The sequence below is a fragment of the Trachemys scripta genome, chromosome 24 (assembly GCF_013100865.1).
Source record: "Trachemys scripta elegans isolate TJP31775 chromosome 24, CAS_Tse_1.0, whole genome shotgun sequence".
NCBI classification, from domain to species: Eukaryota; Metazoa; Chordata; order Testudines; family Emydidae; genus Trachemys; species Trachemys scripta.
In genome coordinates this window covers 14,286,912-14,297,488 of record NC_048321.1, presented here as the reverse complement: position 1 = coordinate 14,297,488, position 10,577 = coordinate 14,286,912, and the positions used below count along the sequence as shown (strand labels likewise).

The following is a 10,577-nucleotide window of genomic DNA, read 5'->3' as shown; positions in this document are numbered from 1 at the left end:
CTGTTGTGGGAAGCTCGCAGCACTGGAGGGTCCCCGCTGAGCACTACTGGGGGAAGCTCACAGCGCCAGAGGGTCCCCGCTGGGCACTGTTGTGGGAAGCTCGCAGCACCGGAGGGTCCCCGCTGGGCACTACTGGGGGAAGCTCGCAGCGCTGTCAGCTGAGGGTGCCGGAGCGGGGGACAGAGGGTTTGTTGTCAGGAGGTGGGGGGTCAGTTCCGTGTCTTTCAGTCCATGGGAGACGGACACACGTACAACCCAGCTCTGCGTCTCACTTGGCCCCTGGCCCGTCCAGCCTGTGTGACAGCGTGTGAGTGACAGTGCGTGTGCGATGTGTGTGTATGCATGTGCACGTGTGACAGTGCACATGTGACTCTGTGTGCATGTGTGACAGTGCGTGTGCGATGTGTGTGTATGCGTGTGCATGTGTGTGCGGTGTGTATGTGTGTGCATGTGTGACTGTGTGTATGTATGTGTGCACATATGACAGTGTGTGTGTGTATGCGTGTGCAGGTGTGACAGGACGTGTGCGATGTATGTGTATGCATGTGCACTTGTGACAGTGCGTGTGTACGTGTGTGACTGACAGTGTGCGCACGTCTGCATTCTTAGCTGGATGGAACCGTTTTGTCTGAGTTCCCAGGGGTGAAGCTACCCCCAGGCTTGTGTCTGCAGAGGGGGCTGGGAGCCCGGACTCCTGGGTTCTCTCCCCAGCTCTGGGAGGAGAGTGGGGGCTGGTGGTTAGAGCAGGGGGGCTGGGAGCCGGGACTCCTGGGTTCTCTCCCCGGCTCTGGGAGGGAAGTGGGGGCTGGTGGTTAGAGCAGGGAGGAGGGGGCTGGGCTCCTGGGCTCTGTTCTCCCCAGGGTAGCTGACTTTCCCTTGATAAATAAAGCCCCCAGGGGACAATGGGGGAGGGGCTGGGCTCTGCGCTTTGCCCAGAAACCCCTCGTATACCCCCAAGGAAGGGGTGGGGCCGGGCCCAGGGACCCTGGCGTGTGCGCTGGAGTGCGTGGGTGGGTGGGGGGTGCTGTGTGTCACTGTCCCCTTGTACCCAGTGTGTGTGTTGTGTTGTGTTGTGTGGGTCTCCATGCAGTGTGCATGTGCACATGTGCCGCTGGTTGTGGTGTGGGTGTGTGTTGCACTGTGTGTGAGCATGGGGTTGTGGTGTGTGCATCTCTCTCCCTTGTGTTTGTGTGGAGTGTTACGAAGCAGTGGGTGCGTGTTATGGCGTGTGCACGTCTCCATGCGTGGTGCGCAGTGTGTATTTGTACTGGGTGTGTGTCAGAGCATTTCTCCCTGGCGTGTGGCTTCTGCTTCTAAGCCAGACCTCATTTCTCTGCAGTGACCTTTTATAGAGTGTGTGTGTGCGTGTGTCTGGTCAGTGTGTGTGTGTGTGTGTGTGTCTGGTCAGTGTGTCTGGTTAGTGTGTGCGTGTGTGTGTCTGGTCAGTGTGTGTGTGTCTGGTCAGTGTGTGTGCGTGTGTGTGTGTGTGTCTGGTCAGTGTGTGTGCCTGGTCAGTGTGTGTGTGTGTGTGTGTATGTGTCTGGTCTGTGTGTGTGTGTCTGGTCAGTGTGTCTGGTTAGTGTGTGCGTGTGTGTGTCTGGTCAGTGTGTGTGCGTGTGTGTGTGTGTGTCTGGTCAGTGTGTGTGTCTGGTCAGTGTGTGTGCGTGTGTGTGTGTCTGGTCAGTGTGTCTGGTTAGTGTGTGCGTGTGTGTGTGTGTGTCTGGTCAGTGTGTGTGTGTGTATGTGTCTGGTCTGTGTGTGTGTGTCTGGTCAGTGTGTCTGGTTAGTGTGTGCGTGTGTGTGTCTGGTCAGTGTGTGTGCATGTGTGTGTGTGTGTCTGGTCAGTGTGTGTGTCTGGTCTGTGTGTGTGTGTGTCTGGTCTGTGTGTATGCGTGTGCGTGTGTGTGTCTGGTCAGTGTGTGTGTCTGGTCTGTGTGTGTGTGTCTGGTCAGTGTGTGTGTGTGTGTGTGTGTGTGTGTGTGCGCGTGTGTGTGTGTCTGGTCAGTGTGTGTGCGTGTGTGTGTGTGCGTGTGTGTGTGTCTGGTCAGTGTGTGTGTGTGTGGCCTTCTCCAGAGACCCCTCAGAGGGACTCAGTGCTGGGCGGGGGGCGCGTCCTTCTGGCCTTTAGCCTCTGGCCATTTGCCGCCCCTGCCCCACTCAGGGAATTTCTCCCAGCTTCCCAGGCCAGCCCCCCCCCCGGGGTCCCTCGTCCCCCCCCCCCAGCGCAGGCCACAGAGCGGCCCCCAGAGCATCCCAAGGCAGGTCCTGGTTGGCTTTGCAAAGGGCCTGGGCCAGAGAACCGTCCCCCCGACCCTCTTCCTCCCCCCGCCCCGGTTTCTCTGTCTCTCTCTTTCTCATTCCCTCCTTCCCATCCCCTCACTCACTCGCCCCTTTCCCCAGGCTGCCCCCCCTTTTCCTTTGCCTCTGTCTCTCGAGATCCCCTCCCCTGCTCGCCCTCTCCCTCCCCGCCCCAAATCCGTGCTGCCCCCCCATCAGGGCACCCCCCCCGCCTTCATACCAGTCCTCTCTAGCCCCATGATGCTATCGGGGACCCCACCATCCTCTGTCCCCCTCGCACCTTATCAGCTGATCAGGGACCCCCCAACCTTCCCCAGCCCCGGGGGTGAGCGATAATGGAGCAGCAGCCCCAGGGGTGGTTTCATTGTGGGGAGCAGCGCCCCCCCCCCAAGCATGGCGGGAGCCGGGCGGTACCTGCCAGCAGCCATTTCCTGGTCAAGAACTGACCGATGGCTTCTCCATCTCAGCAGGCCCGTTCTTCCCGCAGCGCCACCTGGGCTGGGGGGCGGGATCCGGCTCCTGGCCCAGCAAAGCCCCCCCCCCGTCAGGATTGCACCCCCCTTCCCGGTCCGTGTCGGGGGGAGGGTGTGCCGGACGCAGAGGAGAGAGAACTAGCCGGTGAGGTTGGTGCTGGGGAGAATGGCGGGAGGCTGGGGGGGCTGGTGCACAGAACCCCTCCGACCGGAGGACGAGGGAGGGTGGGAACAGAGAGCGAAAGAGCTGTGACGAGCTGGAGAAAAGGGCTGTGTCCCCATGTTCACCTTGTGCCCTGGAACAGCCAGAGCCCCGGCCGGCCCATCCGTCAGTCCTCACGACTGGCCAACTGCTGACGCCCGCTCCCCTCGCACCGCTCGTGAAAACCCCGCGAACCACCAGTGCCCGAAACGTGCCCCTCGAACGCGCCTTGGGCCCCTGGGATGAGATCCCGAAAGAAGGGGTCTGTTTGCGAAGGGAGCAGTATGGAGCAGTCCCTCAAAAATACCCTCGTGCCCCCAAACTGGCTCCCCCCGCCCCCCGAGCTCTGTGCACGTCTCCAAATCTACCCCTACATTACAGCCGGCTTTGCCCAGGAGAGCGTCCCTGAGCCTGCTGGCCTGAGCCCGGCCAAACATCGCCCGGTTCGCAGGGAGTTCGTTGCCAGTCTATCAGCGCGGCTATAAATAGCAGCGATTTGCATATCTATCGATGTCACTATAAATAGCAGCGATTTGCCAATCGATCCAGCTTCTTGTAACTCCAGATCTGTTTGTCGCCGGCTCGATGAGCTCCGCGTCCCCCGAAATCACAGCTGTGTGTGTACCTGGCCGTGGGACTAGACCCCACCTCCGGGCCAGGTTACCTGGGCGTCTGGAAGGGGAGCTGCCGGCCCAGACGCGCCTCCTGCCTTCTCCTCTGCTTAGACCGCGCTGGGTTTGCCAGTCTATACAAAAGTGATCGTGGAGCTGGGGTCAAAATCGCTTTCTCGCCACCCAGTAATTGACTTTCCTCTATAAAGAGACCGATTTGCAACTGCTTAGGGATCCGGCGTCTGTAAAGACCCTTCGGGCCGCGCGATCCAGGACCGGACGTGTCCTGGCTCTGCCGCAGGATGGGGGCTGGCTGCGGGCGGCTGAGAACAGGCCTCCTTCGCCAGCGGGGTGCCGAAGCTCCTCGGCCGGCCTGGCGTTCGCAGGGAGCGAGAGGGATTAACTCGGTCTTCGGAAATTTGGTGCAATGATAATAATAATAATATAACTATTAATAAACAGCTCCCGATCTCGCTTTCCTTTCTATCTGTCCCCGACACCCCGCTATCTAGCCGTACACACCCTCTCTCTCTCCCCACCCCACCCCTCTCTATCTATCTATCTATCCCCATAACTCCCTCTATCTATCTATCCCCACACACCCCCTCTATCTATCTATCTATCTATCTATCTATCTATCTATCTATCTATCTATCTATCTATCTCCACACACCCCTCTATCTATCTATCTATCTATCTATCTATCCCCATCCACCCCCTCTATCTATCCCCACACACCCCATCTATCTATCTATCTATCTATCTATCTATCTATCTATCTATCTATCTATCCCCATCCACCCCCTCTATCTATCTATCCCCATCCGCCCCCTCTATCTATCTATCTATCTATCCCCACACACCCCATCTATCTATCTATCTATCTATCTATCTATCTATCTATCTATCTATCTATCCCCACCCACCCCCTCTATCTATCTATCTATCTATCTATCTATCTATCTATCTATCTATCCCCACACACCCCATCTATCTATCTATCTATCAATCTATCTATCTATCCCCATCCACCCCTTCTATCTCTCTCTCTCCCTCTCTCTCTCTCTGATCACACTCAGGAAATTTTCCCAGCACAGTCACAAATGGGTTTATTAAAACTTCCACCCACTCAGGGTGCGGCTTCACTGCAGTCAATGTGGGCCGTGACCCAGGGTTTAGCTCTAACCCCCGCTACCATCCCTATTACCCATCCACAAACCCTTTAACCTCCGTGGATACGAGCTGTGAGCTCAGGCCGGCTGTGCAGTTCAAGGTGTAGCTTAGACCCAGGTTCCACTTTCACTTTGCAGTGGGGACGCAGCTGTAGGTTATTTCACACGGATGCCGATAGTCCTCCAATGCCTTCCCATAATTCCTTTGGTGACGTGTTTTCCTGCCCTTCTGCTTGTTCCCTTCTGCTGCACTGAAATCACCTGCCGGTTTATACCCCTTGGTGATGTTTTAAACCCCACAGTCCCTGCAGCCGGCTCCGGCTCTACCTGGCTCTTAGCAGAGACCCCATCGCAGAGACTCACGGCAGAGAACGGCCCAGCTCAGGGCAGCGCTAGGAGCCCTGGGACATGCCCCCAAAGGCCTAGCGCTGCCCTGGGGTTTGTGCAGAACCGGCCTGGCGGTGTCCGGGTGGGTCTAACCCATAGGTGCCAACAATGTGGGTGCTCCGGGGCTGGAAAACCCATGGGGAGTTCCCCATCCCACCCCCACACCCCAGCTCACCTCTGCCTCTGCCTCCTCCCCTGAACACCCCACATCCTCTCTTCTCCCCACTCCCTCCCAGCGCTTGTGCCTTGAAACAGCTGTTTTGCACAGCAGGTGCTGGGAGGGAGGGGGAGGAGGGGGAACACAGCACGCTCTGGGGAAAAGGCGGGGAAGAGGCAGGGCCAGATGAGGATTTGGGGAAGGGGTTGGAATGGGGGCGGGGCAGGGGCGGGAGGGGGTGGGGCAGGGGAGGAGTCGGGGTGGGGTGGGACCAGGGGAGAGCACCCACTAGCGCTGGGAAAAGTTGGGGCCTATGATCTAACCCCCGGGAGGAGTCGCAGTGCGGACGCTCACCCCAGGGCGTGGCTAACCCGGGTTCACTCGGCAGTGCAGACACTGCCACCGAGTCCTAGACGCCAGGGCCACAGGGACCATTGTGATCCTCTCGTCTGACCCCGGCTCAGCACAGGCCAGAGACCTGCCCCAGATCATCCCTAGGGCAGAGCTGGGAGAGACACCTCCCGTCTGGCTTTACACATTGTCCCTGATGGAGAATCCACCACGGCTCCTGGGAGATTGTCCCAGTGGTTAATGACCCTCCCTGTGAAAAACGTTCCCCTTATTCCCAGTCTGAGTCTGTCCGGCTCCAACTCCCAGCCGCTGGATGGCGTCCGACCTTCCGCCGCCCGACTGAGGAGCCCGTCAGTAAATGTTTGTTCCCCGGGTAGGGTCTGACAGACGGGGATCACGTCACCCTGAGCCATCTCTGTGTTCAGCTCCATGGATCGAGCTCCTGGCGTCTCTCATGCTGGGACAGGTTTAATAACTCTTCAATCGTCCCTGTGGCTCTTTTCTGACCCCTCCCCAATTGTGCAACCTCTTTCTGGAATGGTGGTGCCAGAACTGGACACAGGCTCCCAGCAACGTCGCCCCAGGGCCAGATTCGGAGGTAAAATAGCTTCTCTGCTCCTCCTCGAGGTTCCCCTCCCAGCCTCTCAGTTCCGTTCTTTGTTTTCTTTCTTTACAACAGATGGGACAAAGGCCACTGGCCTCTCCAGAGGCTGTCTGAATAACTTCACTGGTGTCATAAAAGACCCCGTCACTGTCACTCTTGGGAATGGCAAGTATCTGCGTATCAACATCAAACAATGCAGCACAGAGAAGTGTAACTCGGAAGTACTGACAGGTACGTTGTGGGTCTGTTTTTACTGTGATCTGTTTCATGGCTTATCCACAGGAACAGTTAGACGGCGCTGAGCTGGGGTGTGAATCTATCCATGTGCCCTCTGCTGATGCACGTGAACAGCTCGTTCGGGCGCTTTGGAAGGGCACTTGCTCAAAGCACATTAACAAATGGTTCACGCGTGTCAGCAGGGTGCACGTGGCCAGCTAGGCCCTGGCAGGCTGGCGCAGGGTCGATTCACACCCTGGTGGCGCTTAGACACCTTCCCCCCCTTGCTACAGTCGAATGGTTCATGTGCACAAGCCCCAGCACAATTGTACTTGTTCCCATTTCTCCCCTTTACTGCCCCCAACGTCCATTCACTCGAATGTCATTTCTGTCTCCATTGAAATGCCTGTCGCTGGCGGGTTCCCAAACCAGGGGGTGGAACAGTTGGGGCCCATGTGAAATCAGACGGGCGAGGGCTGCATACGAGAGAGGGGACAGCAGCCGGGATGGGCTGAAATCTAAACCGCCCCGACCCTGTCAGGTTCCACCTTCGTAACTTGATCTACAGAGATGCTACATGCATACAAATGAGAAAATCATATTCAGTAGATTACAACTTTTCCAATGATCTATCACATGAAGTATTTCACATAAAGCATATTCCAGTTATGTCACATTCATAAGCATATTTTCATAAAGCGTATGGAATGCCCCGTGACAGTAGGGGTCTGCTACAGAGCAGCTGACCCGGAAGAAGAGGTGGATGAGGCTTTTTTTAAACAGCTAAGAAAATCAGGCAAAGCCCAGGACTTGGTTGTGACAGAGGACTTCAACCACCCAGAGATAGGCTGGGAAAATAACACAGCCGGGCACAGATCATCCAGCAAGTTCTTGGAATGCCTTGGAGACACTTTTTATTGCAATCTCCCTCGCCTTGCCATCCCCAAGCCTCTCCTTCCCCATTTCCCCTCCCCTCCTCCCCACCCTCTCCCTTCTTTCTGTCTGGGAGATCGGTCATTCTGGGTGTCACCTGGGACGCTGGGCAGCGCGAAGATGGGGTGTCAGTGGGGTCATCGACCAGGTATTTGATCTGAGACAACCGCAGAGGTGGCTGGGCTGATCAGATGGCAGGAGGGTGTTTCTGATTTCTCCCAAAGACAGTAGTCTTCTGGCCCTGACTTCCTAGAACAGTGGTTCTCAAATCTTTGTCCTGGTGACCCCTTTCACATAGCAAGCCTCTGACTGTGATTTCCCCCCCCCCCCTTATACATTAAAAACATGTTTTAAATATATTTAACACCATTATAAATGCTGGAGGCAAAGCAGGGTTTAGGGTGGAGGCTGACAGCTCACGAACCCCCATGTAATAACCTCGCGACCCCCTGAGGAGTTCTGACCCCCAGTTTGCAAACCCCTGGCCTAGAAAGTACCTGGAAATTGTCGAATTAATCGGCTGCCAGGTTCAGAGGTTGCCATGTGACAGACAGACGGAGCAATGCCGTTGTGCTAGGGCGGGGCCTTCGCATGCTTGACCAATCTAGGTCAGCAGGCATGCCCTGCCATTTGAACGAGGTTTAACCCACTCTGTGACCATGTCTCTCTGTCTCTCGGATCTCAGTGCCCAAGGAGAACACCACTGGGAACGGGCTGCAGTGCCCAACCTGCTTGTCTCTGAGCGCCAATACCTGCAACAACCAAATCACCCCTTGTACGGGGGACGAGACCTATTGCATCGATTTTGTTGGGGAGATACAGAAAGGTAAATGCTGCCAGCTGGCCGCAGTGCGGGAGCTGCCCCGGGAATCTCACACCTCAGGAACTCCCCAAAGGGCTGGTGAAACCTAGGGCCAGTCTACACTAGAAGCGCTACAGCAGCGCCATTGTACCACATCTGGTGAAGACGCTCTGTGCTGATGGGCGAGAGCTCTCCTGTCCGCACAATAAAACCACCTCCGCGAGCGGCAGTGAGGATGTCAGCGGGAAGTGCGCACCAGACGGCGTAACTTACATCGCTGAAGGAGGTGGCTTCTTCACACCCCTGAGCAAATAGAATAGACAGGCCCCTAGAGTCTTCCAGACCCTCGGGCTGTGCTGAGCCCTTGGACAGGTGGGGGCTGCCAAGAGGGATTTTGGGCCGGGGGGAAGGAAAGAAGAATTGGGATATTTTCACTTCCAGACCAGCTCCCCCGTCTCAGTGATGCCGCCCTGCTCCTGGAGTTATGACAACGCGTCTCTTGCCATGGGAAGGGTTGTTATGTCGATGATGCAGAGCTAGGGAGAGAACCCAGGAGTCCTGGCTCCCAGCCCCCACTGCTCTAACCACTAGACTCCACTCCCTGTATTTTTAAGGTGGAGCTAAGCTATTGCTCAGGACGGAAACTTCTGTTCTCAGTGTGTGTCCAGGACTCCCAGCGCTTTGGGGTGTTTATAAAATAACTGAACCGAGTGGTTGGGGCTGCCGGGGATGGTGAGAGCCGGGCGTGTTCCCCGGGGGTGCCGGGCGCTGGGGAAGGAGCCGCCCCCGGCGATCAGCTGGGTCCCAAACTCCAGCTTCAGTCTCTTGTGGAGCTGCAGAAAGTGGTTTGTGGGAGACAAGAGGGGACCAGACGCCCGCCCTGCCGTGGCTGGTTACAGCGAGAGTAGGGAGAGCACCGGGCGGGTGGGAACGGGAGGCAGAGGTGGGAATTGCTGGATGGTGGAGACAGAGGTTCTGGGGGCAGAGAAGGAACCAGAGCTGACCCCGCCTTATAACAGGCTGATTGTCTCCATCAGGTACAGAGAAATCAACATTTGCTGCAAAAGGATGTGGTACTGCATCTACAAAAGAGATTACAGCTGGAACCTCCGTGGTTTCTGCAGTCTACGCATACACGTTCACAAAGGCAACCTCCAATCCTGCAGAGAAAATAACACCCACCACCACCAAAACACCTACCACCACCATGAAAACAACCACCACCACCACCAAAACACCTACCACCACCAAACCAACCCCTGCCACCACCAGTGGGGCCAGCCCGGCTCTGGGGAAATTCTCCTTTGCCCTCTACCTGCCTGGCCTGACTGGGCTGCTGCTGGTGAAGCTGCTCTCCTGACCCCGCCCGGCACGGCCCACGCAGCCCCTGATTCCTGCCCATTGCAGCCTGAGCTATGAATCATACATTAAATTCTATTGATTGCTTATGAATTCCCAGTGATCACTGGGAGGTCTGACAGGTTCTGGGCCCTAGATCCGTCCCAGTGTTACTAAAATTGCTGTTCAGTTGGGGACCCCGAGGGGGCCGGTCGCAGCCCTCGCACTGGAGGAACCATCTGTGTTTGTAATCGTTGATCAGCACATGTAGCAGAGTCCCAAACGCTCCAGCCCAGCCCGGGGGACAGCGGTAATACAGAATGTCCCTCTGAACCGCCCCATACTCGCACTGCCCCTTGCAGAACAACCGGAAATGTTAGTCATTGTCTTCCTCCTCACCATCACCTTCCTCATCATCACCCGGGGCCATGATCCGGGCACCCCTCAAACGCTACATCTTGCTCGCCTCCTGCCCACAGGCTGCGGTGCAACTTTTATAATATGTTACGCTGGCGCCACTGTGCCTAATGCCTATTCAGTAGGGGCTTCTCCCCTCCTCCTTATCTATATCTCCTCACCCTACCGATGTCGGGGTCCCTTCTCCGGTAGGTTAGGATGTTACTGATCTCAACTTATTATCAGACAGTCAATTCCTTGCCATGGCCGGCTTGTGGTCAGACATCTGCAGACGTTCCCATCCTACAATATCCCAAAGCCGGTGTTAGCTCACGTCCCTGTGGCTGGCTGGTGTTGTTATGGACAAACTGTCTGTTTAAACACTCTGTTCCCAGTCGCCCAAAACTTAGGGGTGAGCGTTGGGCCATTTATCTGTGCCAAAGTTCATAGGCCCCAAGCCTTATCCTAACCACTGCAGCCAGCGTCTTACAGGAGACAGGCCTGGGGGTTCCTTGCGTTACTGGCTCGATGGGCAACAGAATAAAGGCCTGAATTCCCAGCTGCACCCCCTCCAAGGCCCCTCCGCACTGCCAGGGAGATGCAAAGGGGCCGCTGCGTAGCCAAGGATCTGCCCAGC

General features: G+C 56.6%; 1 protein-coding gene across 1 annotated transcript in view; it reads left to right on the top strand.

The window, feature by feature from the left end:
* Positions 1-10,290, top strand: part of LOC117869621 (phospholipase A2 inhibitor and Ly6/PLAUR domain-containing protein-like) — a 23,615-nt gene extending 13,325 nt beyond the window's left edge. The window contains exons 3-6 of the mRNA XM_034756601.1: positions 6,331-6,486; positions 8,090-8,230; positions 9,244-9,378; positions 9,469-10,290. Coding sequence (XP_034612492.1) covers positions 6,331-6,486; positions 8,090-8,230; positions 9,244-9,378; positions 9,469-9,566 — 530 coding nt within the window. The 3' untranslated portion in view covers positions 9,567-10,290. The remainder of the gene's footprint in view (positions 1-6,330; positions 6,487-8,089; positions 8,231-9,243; positions 9,379-9,468) is intronic.
* Positions 10,291-10,577: the final 287 nt, after the last annotated feature.